The sequence below is a fragment of the Macaca mulatta genome, chromosome 4 (genome assembly GCF_049350105.2).
Source record: "Macaca mulatta isolate MMU2019108-1 chromosome 4, T2T-MMU8v2.0, whole genome shotgun sequence".
Classification (NCBI taxonomy): Eukaryota; Metazoa; Chordata; class Mammalia; order Primates; family Cercopithecidae; genus Macaca; species Macaca mulatta.
The window spans coordinates 105,808,442-105,832,331 of record NC_133409.1 but is presented as its reverse complement, the minus strand read 5'-3'; the positions used below and the strand labels follow the sequence as shown (position 1 = coordinate 105,832,331).

Sequence of the window (23,890 nt, the reverse complement as noted above, 5' to 3'; positions counted from 1 at the left end):
AGAAGAGTTATTGCTTATTTTCCAGCATTACTAGTCAGTTCTCTGGGATCACATAGAATTTTAATGAGTCTCTTAGGGAACAAATTCTTTATACTTATGCAATTTAAAAAATAGCTGTGTCAATCTAGCCTTTAGAACTTCCTTTGAAAATGTCACGGAGAATTTGCTCGTGCCCAGAAAACTATATAATGCTTAGTAACAACAGCTATATGGTAGTTAATTCATTTTAATTCCAGCCCCAAATACAACATTACATAAGAGGATTTACTTGAAATTGGCATATTTTGATCAGTTACCAAACCGGAAACTACTGAATAAGAATTATAAATAAATAGCTGCTACTGTTTACTGAGTGCATAATACATGCCAAACATTATGCAAAAATTATCTTACTTAAATCTGATAATAACCCGAGATGGCAGGTATTTAAGTGGGGAAAACAAAGCTAAGAAAAGTTAAATAACTTTCAATGCCAGAACCACTAATAAGGGTTCTTTTAGAATCCAGTTGTTCTTATTCAGACTTCCATTTTAAATAACTGCCCTATACTTCATGTTTAATTTTTTTGTTATTCAAAAGTGAAAAATGTCAAAAATGTACTTTTAGAGTAGCTAACAGTTATGTCTGGGTACAATATTACAATGATGGTTTTATACATTTTCATTTTTAAATATCCAATAACCTTGGAAAATTATTAACGTGATCTTAAAAACATACCTCTCTGAAGATAAAAAAGTTAAGCAAAACCATCCCAAAATTATAGATAATGAGCACTAGACGCATCTGAAAAGGTTCTCGGTCCTTCATCCACTTTGGACCCAGCCACACAAACAGGAGATAAAGAGTGCTTATACTTAGTGTAGGCCAAGGAGACTGCATCAGAGGCCAATTCTCCACACGCTTATCTATAGAGAAAACAAAATATCATAAAATTAATCAATAAATGTTTTATAAAACACACTTTCTAGGAATCAAGATGTCTCAACTTAATTTCTGAATTTGACCAAATATGGATCACTGTCCTTTGAGTCCCAATAAAAAAAATACATGGTATAAAAACCAAAGAAACAATATGGAATCTTGCAAATGGCTTTTGAAAATTATGCTTCATTACTTATGTTGTCACACATTATGTTTTACAGAGACCCTGGAGAACAAAAACAAGAAATAAAGCTCACTAAAAACAGAGGTGATTATCTTGGGATGAAAAGTTAATGAAAAACTTCATACACAGAAAATAAATATCTTAAGGAAACATTTGTCTTCCATATTATACATGTGAAATTTCTCAGGGCAGCCTGGAGGCTGCTCTGTGTGTCCACTCCTAAAGCAGGCAAGAATTTAACTGGAGAGGTACAGGGTGATGGTAGCCATTTGCTGATATCTAGAGACACTGAAGACAAGAGTACAGGGCACTGAGAGATTAAGTTAGAGTTCACTACAATTCTATAATGTATTTAAATAGTCACCATGTTCAAGACATTTTTCTAACTTTTTCATTGAGAGCATGCACTTATTTTATTCCCACGAATAACTAACTTGAATGTTTTTCTCTAGAGCTGTAAGTCACATAACTTACATATGTGGAACTATATATAATGCAACACATTATTTTACTTAAAATGAATTGATTGTCCAGCATATTCAAATATGCAACCATAAATCAATTTTACAATGGAATGTTGCCACAAGTAATACATTTCTCAAACAAGAATGATAATGAAATATGGATGGGATTAACAAAAATCTTTTAACATTATAAAAATATGTTAATGTTAATTTTTATATTTCTAAAAGCTAAACAACAGTTATAGGTTGCAAATCTAATTTCTAGTTTATTCTTGGCAATGGAAAACATTTTTACGTCCTATTTTGAGGAAATGATGTATTTTTAAAGTAGTAAAAGAAAATTCAAGTTCTTAGAACCAAACTAAATGAATTTAACTTAATTGTTGATTATAATAACTCCCTATTTAGACTGTCACTTTTACTAAAAGCTGTATGTGCAAAATGCTTCTGGATTAGTGAACTCGGTATTAAAATATCTTACTTAAAAAATGAATCTGTGTCTATATACTGTCAATAAACAATAAGATACAAGATATAAAATGTATACTGTCAATAAACAATAAGATACAAGACATAAAACACAATATTTAATCAAATAATTTGCAAAGTCAGGAAATGACACAACAACTATGGTTTTAATGAAATTAGAGTTGTTAAAAAGGTGAGCTATTGCTTGATGACCTGTGATATGGGAAAAAAAAAGGTGATAATGACTTGAAAGAAAAACACATATGGGAACCAGGAAAACAGAAAAACTGATTTTATTTCATAGTTTTAAAGGGAGGTCTATTATTCATAGACATTATAGCTGTATCACTCAAATCAAACACATTTCAGAGTTAACAATAAGCCAATATATTTGAACCATAGGAGAGATAGTAAACCTCTCATAAGGAGGAAATGACTTAAAAGATGGCCCGGCTGACTTTTGTTAAAAAGGCATTGTGCCACTAAGGACTTATCAATGACTGTTCACTTTTCTTAATGGCATTTTGTCATTTTACGTTAATTATCATCCTATGACCGTATCTTTCAATGCTAAAGTCCCCCCATAAAACACGAGCTGCGCATCCACTTAGGCATTTCTTTTTCTATACTATAGAAAAAAAAGATTTAGACAAACCCCCTATATTATAGAAGAAACATTTAGACAAACTCTCTGTTCTAGGTCACAGAGAAGGAGGTGCTGTGGTATCCTGTTCTTTTTCACAAACTGTAAGACAGGTGTTGTTTTTCCTATGAGACTTATACAAAGAGCAAAAGTACTCTGATTAATGCCATACTCCACGTAACACAGGAAGATAAATTTGTGAGACTTTAATTTCTAACATCACAGATTATCTTTCACCCTTATCACATACAGAATTCCTATTGACTTCAAAGAAAGTTCTGAGTGGCAGGTACAAAAAAAAATTTAAAGAAATAGGTCCAAAACTCTGCCAGAAATGAAGAGTAAATAAAAGTGCTCATTCTTTTTGATGTGTAGTGTGGTATGCTGTATCTGTATCATTCTCATTCAACAGAGAAATTTAAAGAGAAGACTACCACAGGAGAGAGAGAAAGAGACATTAGTGAGAAGCTGAAGATCTTACAATATGAAACACTAATAGAGGCCAATAGAAGAATAGAAACAGGAAATAACAGAGGAATCAAAGAAAGCACACAAGACCCTACCAGTAAGTAGACTGGATTCTATTTATTTATTTATTTATTTATTTATTTTTAAGAGATGGCATCTCATTCTATTGTCAGGCTAGAGGGCAGTGGTGCAAACACGGCTCAATGCAGCCTTCACCTCCAGGGCTCAAGTGATCCACCTGCCTCAGCCTCCTGAGTTGCTGGTATCACCAATTAAGAGTAAATAAAAATGCTCATTCTTTTTTATATATAGTGTGGTACACTGTATTGTTCTCTCATTCAACAGAGAATTTCCAAAAGAGAGAAGGAAACAGGCACTAGTAAGAAGCCACCATGACCAGCTGACTGGCTGAGTTCTAACACTGGCTGTGCTACTGTGCACAGGACCTTAGGTGCACAGTCTGTCTTCATTTCCTCCATCTATAAAACTGGATGGAAAGCAGGTAAACTAGATTAGTGTTTCTCCAGTTTCAATGAGAAAATGAATCACCAGGTTGGGGGGTGGGTGGGCATGGTAAAAATGCAGATTTTGAGACAGTCTCAAAATCATTTTTACCCATGGTAAAAATGGGTCTGACATGCAGCCCATTTATTTTCTTTTCTTTTTTCTTTTTTGAGACAGTCTCGTTCTGTTGCCTAGGCTGGAGTAAAGTAGCATGATCTCTGTCCACTGCAGGCTCTGCCTCCTGAGCTCAAGCCATCCTCCCTCCTCAGACTCCCAAACAGCTGGTACTACAGGCACACACCAACACATCCTACTAATTTTTGTATTTTTTGTAGAGACAGGATTTTGCCATGTTGCCGAGGCTGGTCTCAAACTCCTAAACTCAAGCAATCCATCCATCTTGGCCTCCCAAAGTGTTAGGATTACAGTTGTGAGCCACCATGCTCGGTCCATGCAGCCCATTTCTAAGAAGACTGCATTTTCCAGGAAGCTCTAACTGATGCTATGCCATTATTCCATGGACCATCCCCTTTTGAGCAGTAACAAACTAGATGATCATTTAGGTTTCTTTTAACTTCTGAAAATTGTTACTTTTAAAAATAATTATTAGGAAGAAGAATAGACTAACGGTGAGGAAAACTGGATCAAGAAAATTTTAACTGGTCACGGGACGCATTTTGCATGGCCAGAGCACCTGCACATGTTACTATTCCATTATAGCACTCATTACACTGTCCAGTGACCTTCTTTTAAACTGCTTTCTCCCTGAAAAGAGGGGCTGGGTCTTTCATTCTTGTATTGCAAGGCCTATCAACGTACCTAAAAATATATTTGATGAATAAATAAACAGCAGATAATGTTTTCACATTATTCCTCTATTCTCTGTCCTTTCTGCCAAATCCAACAGTATATTTGTTGACATTCAAGGTTTTCTCAGTGTCCAAGAACCCTTCCTACAGCTTTTCCCAGATCCTCCTCTATGTTGTCCTAATAACTTTACCCTCAAGTCAACAACTCATCAACCCAGTATTTAGTGAATATGTGTGCTCTATAAAGCTCAATGATCTTTTACTTCATTCCTTACTCCAGGGGAAAAAAGCAATGCCCTCACTTCTTTGCCCAACAATGTAAGGCATGCATTAATTCAACAACCACTTAACAAATCCCTGTTTTCAGCCTATAAAAGGCCACATTTTACACCACACCCTTTTCAAATTAGCCCTTCTAGTTCGGAAGCGTCAGAGAGCTTTCAAAATTTCAGCCTCCCAGGATGATCATGAAAGCCGTAGTAACTGTCAATCCCTAACGCACAGCATAACAATTCCCAACCTTCTGATAATATTTGGATGAAATTCCTCCATGTCTTTACATGTTATAATACTATACAAGTTATGTTTGTCTTTCTGCATGTATTTGCATTAATATTTCCTTTAGTGCTTCTGATGAGATGCAAATATTCTATATTTCTTTCACATGTTTCCTTTTCCACTAAAAAGGGCTGTGTCACAACAGTACCATACAATGATAGGAAAATTCACCATTACTAACAGTTCCACCTAAGTTTTGAACCAAAAAAATGTTGGGGGACTAAAACAGTAAAGGAAAATCATGAATACTAATGTTTCATGTATTTTATGTAAACTTTAAATATATTAAAGTAAATTATCCATATTTTCATTAACTCAAACGTTTAAATATATACATTAGTATTTTACAGCTAAATTAAAACCTCTAATTCATTTGGGCTATGTACTGAATCCAAATGTAGATTATACATATTAGAGTGACAGGAGATATATTTCTATTATGTTGTCAACATCCTAATCCTACACAGTTATCAGTGGGATTTCACATCATGAATTCATTAGGAAAAAAGACTGAAAAACATCTACTAAAATCCTACCTCTGTTACCACCACCGAAGTCACACCCTGTCACCAAATAGTACAAAGATCCAAATACGTTTTATGTAGTATTCTTGGGAGTTTCTCTTTAGAAAGTTTTGGTGGGATGGAGGGGGAAACAAAAATGATACAAATATAAATGGACTCTCGTCAACTTGTTTTATCAAATTACTTTCATATTTTATACTATAAATATGCTTATTAACATGTTTGTACCTTCATGTGTTAGTAAATTTGCTCTTATTTTGAGCCTGTTTATTAACAATTTTAAGTCTTTCATGTTGTCAGGTAAACCTTTATCTAAACAAGAATCATAAAATTTTAGATTTAGAAATGATCCCTTTATCTTAAAAATGAGATTCAGAGAGGTCAAGAGACTTGCCACTGCAGGTAAAGCAAGAGCCTCATTTAACCTAGCAGCTGTTGTAGGCACTACTTAATCACCATGTACTTAAATCTTAAGGGAGAAAATTTCCCATTGATTTTTTCTGAATTATAGGTACAAATGCTATATTTTAAGACTGTTCTTTCAAGGGAAAGAAAATAAGAGAGACTTTCAAAAGTTCCTTCAATAGAAAGAATGACAAGAGTTACTCAAAGGAACCAAGTCGTACCTTCATTAGGTGCTGCATCTGGCAGACCTGGATCATGAATACTTCAAAGCCATGATACCGAATAAGGGAAAAAGACTAAAGACTAAAGCCTGGAAAAGAGAAACAGGCCTCAGCAAATACTAAGAGAACTTACGAGAAATCAGATTTAATCTCCATTTTCAGAGAGTGGAATTAGAACCAAGGTAAGTTACAGGAAAGTAAATTTCACCTCAATTCAGGAAATTTCTGACCAGCGGGTCTTTCCCTTTTGTACATAGAAGGAGCTGTCTCCTTTGGTAATGGGTTTCCCATCCTAGTTTTGAATGAAATTTAAGCAAACCTAAAGCCAAATATTATAGCAAATTGAGCTCAGGAGCAAAAGTCTTTATTTTAAAAATGAGAATTACTATCTCCCTATCCTGTTCATTGCCAGCACAGCTCCCTGACCCAGGTTTCCATCATCTCTTGCATTCTAGTCGTCTCCAAGTCTGCCTGCCTGTCAGAATCACCCGAGGGAGCTCAGATTATAGTGTCCAGTCCTACCCGCAGAGATTTTGATTCAGTAGGTCTGGGGTAGGACCTGGGAATCTATGATTTTACACTTTAACCTTTGCAGACCCCTAAAACATTAAAAAATAGTTTGTAATGAAAATATTTTGAGACTGATTTCTAAAGCTTATGCCAAATGGGACTGATTTGTTTAATGTGGTCAGCAATCATACAATTTTATCTTTATTAAAAGGCTACAAAACAATTATATAACTATGGATGTTTGTCAAAATTCAAAAACTGTTCAGTAAAAGGAGTCAATTTTACTATTTGCATATTATTCCTTTATGAAAATTGAGGGGGCCGGGTGCAGTGGCTCATGCCTGTAATCCCAGCACTTTGGGAGGCCGAGGCAGGCGGATCACTTGAGGTCAGGAATTCAAGACCAGCCTGGCCAACATGGTAAAGCCCTGTCTCTACTAAAAATACAAAAAAAAATTAGCTGGGCATAGTGGCGTGCACCTGTAATCCCAGCTACTCAGGAGGCTGAGGCAGGAGAATCACTTGAACCCGGGAGGCGGAGGTTGGAGTGAGCCACGATCACGCCACTGCCCTCCAGCCTGGGTGACAGAGAGAGAGAGACTCCTTCTCCAAAAAAAAAAAATAAAAAGAAAAGAAAAGAAAAATAAGGGGTCTACCTGAAATGGGGTTTTCCTTGAATACCTTCCACCAGTAAGTTTTTATTCTTAATCTGATTTTTATCTTAAGATCACATAGTATGATGGAATAGACAGAACAGACTCTGAAGTCAGACACTACTCCTTTGGAGCGAAGTGATTTTGGCCAGATCACTTGGTCCCTGACCTCTTAATGCTCAACTAGTAGAGGAAGAGACAGATACGAGAATTCAATTGCTATGCAGTGTGATAAGTGTAATGTCAGAGGACTGTCTTATGTACAGTGGTAGGACAGAAAAGGGGAGAAGGCAGGGTTTAAACACAGGCATCTGAAGTTTTTTTTCAAAGAAGAGGAATTTGCCAGGCAGACAGGGAGAAAAGTCCTTTTTCAGGGGGCAGAATTAGAAAGACCTATAAAAGTTCCCTTAGCACAATGACAAGAGATATGCAAATGAGAATATCTGAATACCCTGAGAGAACTGAATGTATAAACAGCCCAGAAGCAAGAAATAAAACAATTTGGAAACTAAGCAGACCCGATGGAGAGGATATATACAAAGGAAGAGGGCAGGAAATGACTGTGATGATCCCCTAAGTGGTCTTACAAACTACACTGAGGATGCTGGAATTTATCACGCAGATAATGAAGAAATATTTGTTTTGTTGTTGTTTGTTTGTTTGTTTTGAGACCGGGTCTGGCTCTGTTGCCCAGGCTAGAATGCAGTGGCATTATCTCAGCTCACTGCAGCCTCCACCTCCAGGGCTTAAGCGATTCTGGTGCCTTAGCCACCCAAGTAGCTGGGACTACAGGTGCGTGCCATTTTTGTGTTTTCTGTAAAGACAAGGTTTTGCCATGTTGCCCAGGCTGGTCTTGAACCCCTGAGCTCAAGCAACCCACCTACCTCAGCCTCCCAAAGTGCTGGGATTACAGTAATGAGCCACCACACCCAGCTGGTTTTGGCTTTTAAAAGATCATGGTAGAGGCAGTGGGGTGTGGACTGAGGGGAAGGGGATATGTCAAGAGGCAGGAAAACCAGCTGCATCAGTGGTTCTCAACACTTGTCTACTGCTAGACTACCCATGTAAGAATCATGTGCTTGTTAAAATTATAGATTCCCAGGTCCTACCCCAGACCTACTGAATCAAAATCTCTGCGGGTGGGACTGGACACCATGATCTGAGCTTCCCCAGGTGATTCTGACAGGCAGGCAGACTTGGAGACCACTAGAATACAAGAGATGATGGAAATCTGGGTCAGGGAGCTGTGCTGGCAATGAACAGGATAGGTAGGTATGAAAGTTTCATGGGTGAAATCTACAGACTCCACGACTGTTGTGGATGTGAGAGAGGAGAGTCAAAGAAAAGCCCAGGATTACTCCCAGATTTCTGTGCTATCCAGCAACACAGATAGTGAAGTCATGATCCAGAACAGAGTAAAGGAAGAGGAGCAGATCTGGCAGAAACCGATCAGGGGAATATTAAATATCTAGCATCTGAGCTACTTGTGGGACAGCTAGGTGGAGGCATCCAGTAGCCTCCGGTGCTGCGGAGGAACTGCCAGGGCTGTGGACACACAGAGGGGTCACTGGACAAAGACAATCACACCAGAGTTTGAGGTCACAAGGGAAGGAGCATGTAGAGTGAGAGAATAACATGAAAAAGGAATGACTCTAAGGACAGTTGAAGATGAGTGGGTGAAATGGCAGCAAATAAGCCAGAGAGGCAGGAGAAGAGAAAACCATGTCACAGAGACCAAGAAATTTCCAAAAGGAAAGGGTGCGGAACATAATCTATAGCTGGAGAACCAACTGTTGTTGCCTTTTCTTTTTTTAATGAGGAAATAGTTACTTATAGGGTTAATATGTGATAACCAAATGAACCAAAGTATGTGAAGGTTCCTAGCACACATGGACACCCCGACATCACGTATTCCCTTCTGCTGCAGCCTATTCTCTCCCAACTTTACATCTTCACAGTGTGTCTCATGTCAGAGATAATCTGAGCCCCTCCACTTAAAAGTCAAGCCCCTCAATGTCTTCCAGGATTTTTCTTCTCAACCTATATTCTGAATATGGACTCTCAAATCAGACTTACAAGCATTAGACTCCTCACTTACTAGCTGAATAAACCCAAGAAGTTACTTAGTGCCCCTGGCCTTATAGATGATAGTAGGGCTGTTGTGAGGAATAAAACAATATGTATACAGTATCTGACACACTGTCAAGAGTTCAATAATTTTTGGCATTTCATTATTATTGACACTGATCAACCACTAAATCCTCCTCTGTCTTCAAAGAGAAGAGTTAAACCAAATTAAATAAAAATTACCATGAATAATTAAACTTAGAAGAGTTTACACTGAGAAGAAAAAAACGTTTTATGACAGACTGAGAAGACATTTTGTAATTCTGTATTTATTTGTTCAGGAGATAAAATACATAAAAATTCTCACTCTGATTTTTAAAATTATTTAGAAAGGCTAATTTTTAAAAACTCTTTTTCATGACAATATAAACCAGATTTTAATAAATAATAAAATGCCTGTAATCTAATAGTTTTCATTTAACTCAGGTAACTTCTACTTAATATACAAACAACTATAATTAATACTTACAACAAATTATCAGTATTTTTATTAAAGCAACTTCCTTAAAAACCTCTAATAAACCTATTTTTTTTTCTAATTTCTTTTAAAGCTTTTTGCAACTCAGGATCTCCACCAGTCAGAATAAACTATCTTCCCCAAGTAATCTAAGTTAGTAAAGTTTTACTACAATCTCCCAAAAGAAAAAATAGTACTTAAAAAATGTTTATAACATCCAAACCCCTAGAAGAATTAAATAAAAGGTATACAAGAATACAGCAGAAAATCATCTTAGATGATGGCAAGGGGAGTCACATGGAGCAGAGGCAGCTTGATACAGGGAGAGGGACAAGACGTGAATTAAAAACCTAAATTCTAGCTCTCATTTATTTTCTGGCCCCATGACTATGAACCTGAAACTCAGAGCCACTATTTTCTCATATGTAAAGTGAAGGTGATAATAAGATTAACCAAATCATTGGCCCTTTTGATTCAGGTAAAATGAGCAACAGTTACTGATCAACATAATATGGTTCTAGAAGACATACAAAATTCCTGTTAGGATAAAAAATAAATAAATCTTCTATAAAATACATGCTATCATTTGATATTTACATTAATAACTTAAGCACGTTTAAAAATTCTTCTTTTTCCATAACAGTACATAGTAGTAGATTGCAAAACAAATTAGGAATACTCCATTCCCTTGTTATTCAAAGTAGAGTCCATGCACCAGCAGAAAGGCATCACCTGGAACCTTACAAAAAATGCAGAATCTCAGGCCTCACCCCAGAACTACTAAATCAGAATCTGCATTTTAATAAGATTCCACAGTGACTTAACACATTAAAGTCTAAGGAGCACTGCTCTGGTCTACTCAGAAATGTGAGCCTACTTTAACAACTAATTAAGTCACAAAATAAAGTTGGCTTGATTTCTTCCTAGATTCTATCTGAATAAATCAGTGACTTCCTCATCTTCTAAAACCATCTATATTTGTTTAATCTACCATAAACAAAAGAAGAACACAAGTCTAACAATCGCTAAATATTGAGCAGCTTCAGGAGTATATTCAAGACACCAAGAAGTCTGTACTATATTATTCCCTAAAACTATCCATCCTTTAATTTGTTAAAACCAACAGTTGCAAATTAACTCCTTTTTTTTTAAATATCTGGCTACTAATCACTACTAATATACTAAGTGATATTATTAAAAATCTATTTGCCTTTACTGATTACACACAAAGGTTACCTATTAGTATGTCACACTGTACACTGCAAGTACCTCAAGGGTAACTGTAGTCTTTTTCTTAAGGAAATAGTCAATGTCTTCCTCCATTTCTTACAAATGTCATGAGGGCCAATGCTACAGCCCTTATTCCTTGCTGTATCTCTGTAACAATGCCAGGTATGTAAGAGTCTTCAAAACATTTGTTAAAAGAAATTTTCAATGAAAACTGTAGATAACAGCTATCAAGAAGAGTCTGGGAAAGAGCTTATCTCTAACAAAGGGAGTAAACGATATATACCTTAAAGGCCTCTCCTAGGCTCAAATCTAAAATGTGATGCTTAACAGATTCCTCAAGCCATGTCTATCATTGAGGTGAAAAAGGCAGAACTAGAAGAGAAGGGCCTTTTAAATACAACCGGACAAATGAGGCAGGTAATGAACACTCTGAGATACACTCTAGAAATAAACAGATTCTGAAGGTGGCGGGTGAAGAATAGTATGATCAGTTTCCTGTTTAGTCAGCATGATTAGCAGGGAAAATTTCTGTTATAACCCCTATATACTCAAAAAAAGAGGATGGAAGGTTTGAGTTTGGAAGAGCACCTGGATGAATGGGAGGAAAGGGTAGCTTTTGCAGAATGCAGGGGTAGACAAGGAAGAGGCTGGGCTAAAAAGTGGCAAAGAAGTCAGAATGTGATGGGCAGACAGGAGGGAACAGAGACCTTCACCAGCAAAAGAGGGGAAAGCTGCAATGTCTCAAGGTATGAGGGAGCAGATGCCCTGAGAGTCATTCAGCACAGGGTTAAAACAAGATGTTTCCTCTAACTCAGTTCTGTAACAGTTACCCAAGAGCCTGAAAGAATGCAGGACAGAGTCAAAAAGCAGAGGAAAAAAGAATTTTCACTGCAAGTTTGCCTGAATAGAGATCATAATAATGGTAGAAAGTGAGAGAAATTACAAAATTTTCTAGAGCAAGCAAAAAATAAGAACAGATTCAGAAGCTGTAAAGAAGAAAAGACAGTAACACAGACGAGAGAATCAATGTGTGATTTCAAGCTGAAGGCGGGTTACACTGGGATTTCATTTGACAGGGTTAGTATTAGATGAATCAGGTTCAGGGAAAGTCAGTTTACTCACCTGGAAAATGGGGATAATAACAGTACCTAGCCCAAAGGAATATGAGGACTAAATGTGGTAATACATATAAAGCACTGGACACAGTGCCTGACACTTAGTAAGCATCCAATAAATGTTCACTATTATTACTGGGCAATAAAATGGTATTTATTGAATAAGTAAGTAGATAATGCTGCATTATAAAAAGGTCACTGTTGGGAAGGAGAAAGATCTTCATCCTATTCCAGTTCTGTTACTTTCTAGCTATGTAGCTTTGAGTCTATTTCTGCCATCTACAGATGGTTAAATAATATCTAACTTATAGAGATGATCTGAAGATTAAATATAAGGTATATAAAATGCAGTACTACAGCATCTTAAAATGGTCCTATACTAAATGCTCAATAAATGGTTGTGAGTTTCATCATGTGCAGATGATATCTGGTTTCAAACTCCTGACCTCAAATGATTCACCCGCCTCAGCCTCCCAAAGTGCTAGGATTACAGGCGTGAGCCACCACACCCAAGTGCAGATGATGTCTAAATTCATGACTTCAGAAAATGGCCTGTTCATAGGGGAAAAGGAGACAATTTCAAGGGGGAAAATATATCTCAAGAGAGAGAGCCGAAGAATGCTGCCTCATTTCCTGGAAGCCAAGATCAGAATACAAGTAGTTTCCTTCTCTCCTTGTTTCCAAATTTTGCTAGGCTTCTCAGAAAAAGTAGTCATAAAATTTAACCTGGGAGTTCCAAGTTCAACCATCCACTCAGTGCTGCCAATGAACTCAAAGCTTTAAGAAAATTGAAATGGTGCTTCCCTTTAGCAAAAAAGATGGAAGATACCATTAGAGTGTGTGAGTTAATGGGAACTTTAGCCAAAATCTTCCCTTGACTCTAACAGTTCTATAAGTTGAATAGTCACTGGGTAAAATACTGTTAGTCCTGAATGAATTTCATTATCCTTTCACTAACAAGTTTCTAGCTCTTGTATTATGCAATTTCGCAAATACTTTCATAATTCACTTTGAATAGACTTTTTTAAAACAATCCTACGCCATCATATGGAAGTTAACCATCTTCTCAGGCTAAATATCACATTTCGTATTCTACATATATTCACATATTTATTCATATATATTTATGAATAAATATCACTTTGTAGTTTAATCTCACACACCAGCCTTTATAGCACCTTTGAATATTTAGATGTCTTTCTTTAGATGATCTCTAGTAATATTATGACTGCGTTCAGATTTAGCATTCTTAACAGTGATACTTTGTAGATAACAGTAAAAAAAAAAAAAAAGAAAGGTAAAATAAAAGAGAAACATAGATTACAGGCCTGGTTATTTCTTTATTGCTTGGCTAGTGTGATGGGAAGACAAAGGCAGTTGGCTAGGGACAAAACAACCAGTGCACACTCATTTGCACTATAATGACCACCTACAAAAGTTACTTAACTTCTGTAAATCTCAAGGACTTCTAAATATATGGAAAAATGCCTTCAAGACCTATCTCCCAGAGTTATTGTGAAGTTCTTGGCAAGATTATAAAGCAAAATACAAAGCTGAAGTTTTCTTTCTTGTTATTTGCTACTTTCTAGCCACTTGGATTTTTTTAAGCCAACAGCTATATAGTCTCTTTATAAAGTCATTTTACTTTAAACTGAAAAAATAAAGAAGAATTGACTGTTTTACCATTGAGCACTGAAGAGATCATTTCTACAGGTGCTAATGCATTAATTTTACAATATATGAAATTCTTGCATTGTTGTTAAAAAAAAAGCACATAACATAAAATATACCATCTTAATCATTTTTAAGTGTACAGTCCAGTAGCATTAAGCATATCCACATTGTTGTGAATCTCTGGACCTTTTCTATCTTGAAAAACTGAAACTTTATACCCATTAAACAAGTCTTCAGTTCTCCTTCTCACCAGGCCCTAGCAAACATCTTTCTATTCTCTGTTTCTATTAATTTGACTACTTTATTTATTTATTTATTTATTTATTTATTTACTGGGCCAGGATCTTACTCTGTCACCCAGGCTGGAGTGCAGTGGCACAATTATGGTTCACTGAAGCCTTCACCTCTCAGGTTCAAGTGATCCTCCTCCCTCAGCCTTCTCAATAGCTGAGACTAGAGGCATATGGCACCAAGCCCGGCTAATTTTTAATATTTTTTTGTTGCCCATGTTGGTCTTGAACTCCTGGGCTCAAGTGATCCTTGAGCCTCCACCTCCCAAAGTGCTAGGATAATAGGCATGAGCCAGTGGGCCCAGCCTGAATTTGACTACTTTAGAGGGTCCATACAAGTGGAACCATAATGCCACATACATAATTATCTTTTTGTGACTGGACTATTTCACTTAGTATACAAGGTTCAACTATGTTGTAGCACATGTCAGAATTTCTTTCCTTTTTAAGGCTGAATAATATTCCATTGTATGTATATACCACGTTGTGTTTATCCATTTATCCATCAATGGACATCTGGGTCATTTCCAACTCTTAACTACCGTGAATAATGCTGCTATGTACATGAGTGTGAAAAAATATATAAAATTAGTTAAAAACACACATCTGTGCTCAGGTTTTTGTTTGATAAGTGAATAAAAATGAAAACAGAAAAGTTTGCTTCTTGGAATTCTGCAGTTCAAAATCACAAATGCTTTTATGTGATTATACCTGACAGTGAGTAACTGATTCCCTCAATGGATTAATGCAATTGTCTTTCAAATTCCAAAAATTTTACTCTAATACAATATAATCATAAATAAAACATCATACTAAGGTATTTGTTTACATATAATATTTCGTGAAGAAAAATATATGAGAAAAGATTTTAAAAATTTGTATTTTGATTTGTTAATGAACATACTGATACCAAAACCACTTAGTTTCTTTTGTTTTCTCTTCTGTAAGACCTACATATTTTCATCAATTTCACAAAAATCTTAAGCTATACTTCCAAACTTAAGTAAAAAATGCTCATATATAAAGTGTTTATAATAGAAAATCATTTGTAATGATGTATGTTAAAATTTCACATTTTCTACTGGAAAAATATGAAGACTGAATTTAGACTGATACCTAGGCTGCTGTTTTAGGAGATGTTATAAGGATTCAATAAAGTAAGTCTTAAAGGTTATGTAGTTCAACCCTCTCACGGTACAGGTAGAAATAAGAGACCCAAAGAGTCATGAATAACTTGCCTAAAATGACATAATATGCCGTCCTCAAAAGCTGAGTATCACAAAATAAATGTAATATATAATTGAGATAATTTTATTCTTTAATATTATTGCTACTGTTTTTGATAAAATAGTTGGCTCTTGGTTATTCAAGGAGTCTAGATAATTAAATAGGTATAGTGTTATAGCAACAAAAGCAATGTTATTTCAAAACAGATGCTTAAATATCTGTATACTTTTGTTTCTCTATTCCTCTAGCTATTTCTTATAAAGCAAATTTTAAAAAGTAAAAAGGACTAAATAAGAATCTGTTATTTGTACTATTCAGGCAGTGTTGATAACAGTTTTGCTGGAAAATATTTTATTTATTACAGAGAATGAGGTTTCTGAATCCCTGATAAATGTATGTTTATTTGAAACTGTTTTACCTATTCCAAGAATGAAGAAAGTGACATCTATATCTAGACTTTTAGAGTCAGGTAGAACCTTACAGATTACCTAATTTAACCCTCTTAATTTACAGATGAACAATGCTGAGAATTGGAAAGGCAAAGGAACTTGTCCAAACTCTCACAGCAAATCAGCAGGGCTAAAACCTAGGTCATCTAAATCCCAATCCAGAATTCTTCCCATTCACTATACCACACCGCCCTCCTCACTTCCACACAAGGCAATGCTTCTGCATAGACAATGAAGAGAACAATCATATCTGATTTTACATGTCTTGAAATCTTCATTTCTTATCTGTTTTGTACTACTTAATGGCCTGATTTATTCATTAACTTTAGTTAACAGCAACTGAATTAATGACCAACTGATAAAAAATATCATTCTTTTAAAAAACTCTCTGGCCAGGGCACAGTGGCTCGTGCCTGTAATCCCAGCACTTTGAGGGGCTGAGGTGGGCAGATTACATGACACCAGGAGTTTAAGAGCAGCCAGGGCAACATGGTGAAATCCCGTCTCCATTAAAACCAAAAACAAAAACCTTCTATAATTTAGTGTGGTCTAAAGTCTTATTTATGTTTAGCAACCACAATATACGAAGATTCAAAATTATGCTAGATTAAGAGCATCATCTCCTGATACATATCAAATCAACAAATATATGTGATCATCTCTGGTGTTGGAGAGAAAAATACAAACGAGTGAAGTGGTAAATAACAATGAAAGTTTACACAGTTTGAGACTAGGGTCATAGAAGGAATGGCACAGGAAACACATGAGTAATTGCTAAAGACAATGAGCTCCTGTGAGACAACAACTTGCTCCAGGGTACCATGAACAAGAAAGGCTTTGCAAAGGAGGACTACTGTACTGGGTTCTGGTAAAAGCTATCTGGAGAAGTAAACAGGGAAAAGATGGGTAAAGGCAAGGGGAATGGTGGGATGAGAAACATAAAGGTGGACATGTATACATTTTACTCAAGAGTCAGTGAGTTATCCCAGTTGCCTAGAGCTGCAGGTCTTTGGGAAGGGGAATACTGAAGGATCAAGCTAGAAAGTTAACGTGGACTTTAGCTTTAAAAGGCCATGTGTTTCCTCCCCTCTCCTTTCTGAAATCCAAACCCATAAGATTTTAAAAAATATATTCTAATGGAAAATAAAACAATAGCACCTTCTTTTGTTAATAGGCAAAATGTCCTATAATGAAGAGGAAAAAAAGCCATCTAAAGTGAAAAAAGATGGACTCTGTTACACTACTCATTTCGGTGTGCTAATATATGTCTAATTCATAATAGTAAGTGGCTCAATAAATGAAATATACTTATGTTAATAATGTTAAATCATTTACAGGTGACATTATCCACAGGACTTGAGAGAAAAATAAGAAAACAAATTGAATTTTTAAAGGATGACCAAGCGCTCTGTGGCTCTTAAGATTACAAAAGTGATATAATTATCTGCATAATTCTTAAAACTTTGTCTTCCTAAGCCAAAGAATCTAAGTTAAAACAGTTAAAACTGTGTCCTGACACCAGTTTTAGAATCTGCATTGTTTACCCTCCTGGAATTCCACCTGCAATAGGATATTTTACTGTATGCTATCATTGGGGAATGGACAAGAGCATTAGCTATTAAAGTCTAGCAGTCAGCCACCAAAAATCAGATTGGGGTGAAGGAAAAGACAATAAAAACCAAACCAAAACAAAAAACCATAAATTGGCATGGACCTCCCAGAGGCTTCAGGGAGCTTATGAGTAAAGGATAATTAGGACCTCACTGAAAACAGTGACCAAGGGAGATCCCGTGTTAGGAGCTGGTGATGTTTCATTTTTTTTTTTTTTAATTAGCTGCCTACAACTTGGAATCAGAATGTCTTTTCTCAAAGAAACATTCAAAGAAAACTGCCTTACCAGGCTAAGCCAAACAAAGAAACCTATTTTAGATAATAACATAGATGAAAAACTAAATATTAACTGTGACAAATAATAAAATTAATGTAAGCATACTGTGCAATATTTAACACTCATGCTCCTCTGGGGCCTAGCAATCCCTAAGACAAACCTGCTTTTACTTCAGCTTATTGAAGCTGAGTTAAACATCCCCTCCCACTAGCCTCCAGCTTCATCAAACCTGGATGACCCACTGGCCTGGCCCTTAAGCACCTTCCCAGTTTCCATGGTTTTCAGTCAAGCTGTTCCCCTTGCCTTTGACACCTTTTGCCCTAGTCTCCCTCTCCAAATACTCTGACAGTAGTCACATCAACTCCTCATTCAAGGGCAGAGGGAAGTAAACTGTGGTGAAGCAGCTAAAATATTCTAAAAACAACCTGTATATTCCTTTCAGGTAGGAGAAGGAGAGATGAGAAGAGCAGGGAAGGACTTTTCTGATCTTCCCTAGGACCTAGCTAGGCCTGAGTCTGACAGATCACACTGCTTCCAGACCACGATATCGAGGAAAGGGGAATGACAGTGACCCCCTAGACTTTGCAAGCTACATGAGGGCAGTGACCAAGTGTCCTCCTTCCCTCCCCAGAGCCTAGAACTGTGCCTGTACGTGGCAAGTAAATACAGAAAGAATGAATGGTATCAAAAGCCTGGCTTCCACATTTTGTCATCCTACAGCTCTCCTCCCTCTTCCTGTACCACTCATCCCTTCTCCTTTCTGACCCCTCCAAAGTGAATTCAAGGACCCAGCAAGTTATGCTCTAACTGCAACTACCAAGTGGACAATTTTTTTCACCAAAATGTGGGGTACTGTATCTGTGAAAAGAGGGCCAATGCCAACCATTACCACCCCCAACCAACAGCACACATACCCTGTGAACAACAGCTATTTAGAAACAAATGTTCAAAAGATATATGGCCTCACAGGAGACACCTGGCTTTACTGTAAGCATCCTACTAACTCTCTAGGGTGTTTATAGGCTAAATGTCAGGCATGCAAAAAGCTATTAAACATTTATTAAAAGCATGAATAAATGAATAATGTCGAAAAGTTGGGTATTCATAGATTGGGGAATATTTAGATTCATCAGTTTTAAAAATGTATATACAACTTTTATTACATATATACTTTGAGCCTAGGACCCCAATCCTAATAATTTAAATGTACTTATGAAGTGAAAGAATAGAAGGAAAAAACTAACATGATGACATGGAATACCTACTAACAACTGGTATAAAGTCCTACACCAGCCTATACTTTAATATAAACCAACGCTAATTTCCTCGTTCAAAATGTCTATAAATATAGAGAAATAAAAATTATTTTTGTTGTTTTTCTAAAAGTACAGTTCTTTCAAAGTTTCAATTCCAATGTACAAAGTGTTAATACTATAGTAAAAGTAACATTTTTGTTGTTAACATATTATGGACCATATTTTGCATTTGCTACACATGTGCCTTTGAAAAGCCCAGTTTTCAGACATTGTTTTGGATATGTTTGGATATTTAAAACACCATTTGATATAATAGCACAAAGTGGCACTTGATGAATTAATAAAAGAATGAAAGAAGCATGTAACTACAGCACTAGGAATGAGGGCAGCCAAGGACAAGTAGCCTACCTCATTTCTTGCTCTCCCTCAATAATTTGCATCCTTTCACCACACTCATCACTATTTCTCAAGACCATCTTTCTCTCCCGCCCATTTTTGTTTCCCCTTCTTTCCAAACATCTGACTCACCAACTTTTGTTTAACCTCATCTAATAAGCTACTTTTCCACTTTGATATCCCCCACCCAGATTTTCATCAAATTATGCTGAGAGGTGGAATCAGAGCAGAGTCAGTGAGTGCAAAAAAAAAAAAAAAAAAAAAAAGGGAACACGAGTTGCACAGAATGAAGGAGAGTAAACGTAAATGGGACACCAGACTTCAAGTCTACTCGGCCTGGACCTCAAAAATACTCCTCCTTACACAGCAGTACAGCAGAACAGACTATATCCACTAAGCCTCTCTGTTGGTTAAGAAATACCATCTGCCTACATAAGGTAGCTCATTACAGAAAGCAAGGAAGCAGTCTCAGGTTTCGTAAGTGGATAGTCAAAGCACAAGCAAACACCTTCCTTGGGCCTGCTAGTGAGAGGTCACTTGTGTTCTAGGGCTACTCTCACTTCTCAGGCTTGGCCCACAATATTATATTATTCTATATGCCCTTCAAAACCTAGTAGCAAGCTTTCACATGCGGCAACTGCACAAAATGTCCTGTTTCATTTGTGTGTGTGTTTGTTTGTTTTTTTTAACACAAACATCATTAGGAAGGAATTCACCATCACAGAAAGGTGTATTCTACCTTTGCCCTCGATTTTTCCTTCTGAGACTCAAGAGATGGGAAAGCTCCGAGATAGGATAGGAATGACAGGACTGAGAACTCCTGGGTGTGGCTCTGGCTATATGGAGACTGGAGGATCTCGACAGTGTCTAACTCCAAGGTATGCGAAGTGCAATTACCTGCTAAAGAACTTGGCTGATGTTCAGCTCTATACAATTGTGTAATGGGAAGCCCTGATGCAATGTTTAAAGAACCGAAATCATAGACATGAAGGAAAGGGCACATCTTTACCAGTTTTTGCAGGTACAGTGTAACATCAGTGTAACAGCACATAGAAAAAACAAAAAAAACTTGGAGAAACACTCCTTTGAAAACTGCATTTTAACCATTTTCAGCTGTAATGAAATAAATAGCTTATTTATATTATTAAATAGCTTATTTCCCAGTGTCAAAGTTGAGATCTTCTGAAAAAGAAGAAGTGAATGCAGTATTAATGTCAAATAATCATTTTGTCTCACACAAAAATAATTCCAGCAAACGTTTTTCCCACAACATAAGCCCTATGTATCGGACTACACTTATGCTGTAAACCACTGTCTCATTTAACAATAAACACAAAAACTACAGGAATACATTTTCATTTCGAAGTAGGGAAGGCAGAGTCATAAGATGGAACGTTAATATCCTTCACTGATAGGATGCAGTGTGATACTGCAAAAGGATCAGAAAAATTCACATCGTAAAATCATTTCTGAAATCCTTTAAACCTTATTTTAGATTTCAAAAACTTTTCAATGTTTTAAAATCAAAAGCAGCGAAGCAAATGAAGAAATAACCGGTAAAATGTAAAAATACAATATCACAATTGGGCGCTAGGAAACCTGCATAAATCAAACAATTGACAGCCCTGCCAAATTAACCGCAACAGCTAAAGAAAAGTTTGCTGATTTAAGAACTGTATATATGTAGGCATCTGGGACAACCTCTAGGTGTTGCTGTAGAGACCCCATTCCTAAAGACTGATTTCTTACCCGGTGTTTTGGCCTCCCCCTCCCTCTGACTGCACTGCAGTGCGCAAAGCCATTACAGACAATCACTTCAAACATATTTGCTGTCGAAAATGCCTCGGAAACTAACAATTCTTCAAGGTTCAAGGAGCCAAACAATGTTATTTTACTTTTCAGTCCAAATTATACTATAGATGAAGGAGCTAGATAGAAGAAAAGATTAGCAGGGTTGTGTCAAAGCAACCAGGGGGCTGAAGAAGCCTCCTGTACCTTCAGCTGCCCCTGAAGCCCTCCCTCCTCCCCAGCCCGCTCTCCACACAAAATAGGACTAAATGTTAAAAGGAATCCTGTGCACGGGGAAGAACTGTGAAGCAAGCTCGGGAGATGTGGGAGCAGAGGGTGGGGCGGCTCCTGCGAGGAGCTCTTGGCTGTACAGGCTCCATCTGATATGTCAGCTCCCGCATCCGAGAGCTGATGAGAGATGGAGGCAGCTCAGAGGAAAAATCTGCGAGTGTCGGGGGAGGGGAGGCCTTAACATTCGGATCAGATTAACCAGTGTTCAACCGCAATGCCCCCGTCGGCCCGTCCGCTGATCCGCAGCATCTGAAAGCCACAGGGCGCGGGGGCCTGTGGGGCCCGGCCCGGGCGCTCCGAGACCAGGGGTCGGTGACCCCCGCGGGGGACCGAGCGAGGATGGAGAAGTCAGCGGCTTTACCTGCGATGGACCAGGTCCAGCGGTAGAACTCCACCGTGTCGTTGAGTGCCGTGGACACTACGTTTAGGACACTACCCGGCTCCGAGTCCAGGAGCCCCATCGCGGCGATGAGCTGGCGCTGGCGGCAAAAGAAAGAGGAGACCCCGAGAGGGGGCTGACTCCGGAGGCGGTGGCGGCCGACGGGGCGAGCGGCGGCCAGGGAACACCTCTAACGGCGGCGGCCCGGCTGCGTCTTCTCCTCCTCCTCGAGGCGCCGCGGTGGCGGGGATGCGGCGGCAGCGGCGTCTACTAGCAGCGCCGAGCAGCAGGCGTCGTCAAGGTTCCCGAGAGAAGGAGGAGGTGGTGGTGGAGGCCCAGCCGCCAGCACAGCGCGCTGCACCAGTCTGCCGCCTCGCGCCGCCGCCCCTCCAATCTCCTCCGCCGGCGTCACGTGGCCGCGCGCGGGGGCGGGGGGCCGGCCGCCCCTCCTCCCTCCCTAGCGATGGGACTCGCGGGCTTAGGGATGCTGCGCTCACGGGTGCGACGTGAGCCGGGCTTGCGCAGGCGCGCGCGGTCGCGCGGGAGCGGGACACCTGGGCCCCTCCTTGTCCCCTCCCGGCACGAGTGGCCCCATCATCCTTCCCCGCCCCTCTCCCGGGCATGGGCCCCTGCGGAGGAGTTCATTCACCGCCTCCCCACGGGTGACTTCTTATCCGCCCAGGATAAGTCCTGGGAAACAGGACACGGGAAGAATGGGTGTTCTGTGGGCAAGGATGAGGTAGGCGTGGTGCTTTGGTCCTTACCTGACACTCACCTCGATTTCACTTGTGTTCCTGTTTCTTTGACCTCCACCAGCACATGCCTGTCACCATGACAAGAGAAGTGCACGTGTTATGCCTCTGAAGAAGCGAAGGGTATTTGTCTTCCATGCTTCAGCGATGGAGAATAGACTTTGGGGTCGACCCATAAACAAATTAACATATAATTGAATGAATGCTTGCATGTGTTCTGTAGACTTTTTTGCTATACATGGAATGAACAAAGCAATATAATTGCTAAATTAGGCCATTAGCAGTTCAGAGAAGAGGGAGAACCAAGAGGGCCTGCCAGGTGAAGTCCGCTGGAACCTAAAGAAATTGAGGTGAATCTAAAAAAGATAATCGCTCAAGAGGCAAAGGGCAAGTTAGTGTAGAGAGGAAAACAAAGTAATTGTGGTTTATTTTGAAAAATTGTTTAGATAAGGTATAGGAGAGCCTACCCTTGAAAAGTAACGAAAATACACTAATTGCAATTCCTAATTTGATGGTTTCTCACGTAAAACAAGATTTTTGAGAATAGTCCAATAACCTTTTCATCTACTTGTTATTTAAATGTGTCACCTACTTGTTTAACCTTTTCTCCACTTGCTCATTTTGGATGCTACATTTTAAAGACCACTGAGTCAAGTGTCTTATTGTTCCTGCCCTTTCACACTGTTAATGTGAATGCTATCTTTTATCATACTGAAATGATCTATTTCCCAATTGACCTGGTTATATATTGTCTGTATTTTATATTGGAAGCATCCTAGATGGTAAGAATTATGTTTGGTTGTTTGATGAGTACCTAACCCAGTGCTATAAACAATAATTAATAAATATTTATGATGACAAAATATAACATGTCTTTCAGAGAATAATAAGGATTATTGTGAGTGGCAGGAACTTTATTGCAGAACTAAAGCAAACACAGACTTCTTTAAATGCCCTATTCTTGAAATTAACCAAATAAAACGTAATTTATTAATTTGTGAAATATATTTGCAAAACTAAAGTTTTCTGGATTGGAATGACAATATCTCAAGCCTCAATCCTAAATTATGTGTAACAGATTCTAGTAGTTATAAAAAAAAGAAATCCAGTCAAATCTCTTCGTTTAGGGAGTAGATAAATATCCATTCATTTACGGTGGTGATCTAGCCAAGTTCGGATTAGTTCGAGCTTCACTTAAAAATTTGATTACTATTTCTATACTGTGGAATCCTGGATTGT

General features: G+C 38.0%; 1 protein-coding gene and 1 long non-coding RNA gene across 3 annotated transcripts in view; one reads left to right on the top strand and one right to left on the bottom strand.

The window, feature by feature from the left end:
* The window catches only part of LOC114677560 (uncharacterized), a 54,327-nt gene extending 49,465 nt beyond the window's left edge, over positions 1-4,862 (top strand). The window contains exons 2-4 of one of the 2 annotated variants that reach the window (XR_013417024.1): positions 3,093-3,245; positions 3,494-3,650; positions 3,988-4,862. This is a non-coding gene — a long non-coding RNA (uncharacterized LOC114677560). Of the gene's footprint in view, positions 1-3,092; positions 3,246-3,493 lie in introns of both variants that reach the window. The other variant, XR_013417023.1, reaches the window with a different exon arrangement.
* ELOVL4 (ELOVL fatty acid elongase 4) overlaps positions 1-22,158 on the bottom strand; it is a 33,155-nt gene extending 10,997 nt beyond the window's left edge. The window contains 2 exon segments of the mRNA NM_001040419.3: positions 718-905; positions 21,882-22,158. Coding sequence (NP_001035509.1) covers positions 718-905; positions 21,882-21,981 — 288 coding nt within the window. The 5' untranslated portion in view covers positions 21,982-22,158.
* Positions 22,159-23,890: the final 1,732 nt, after the last annotated feature.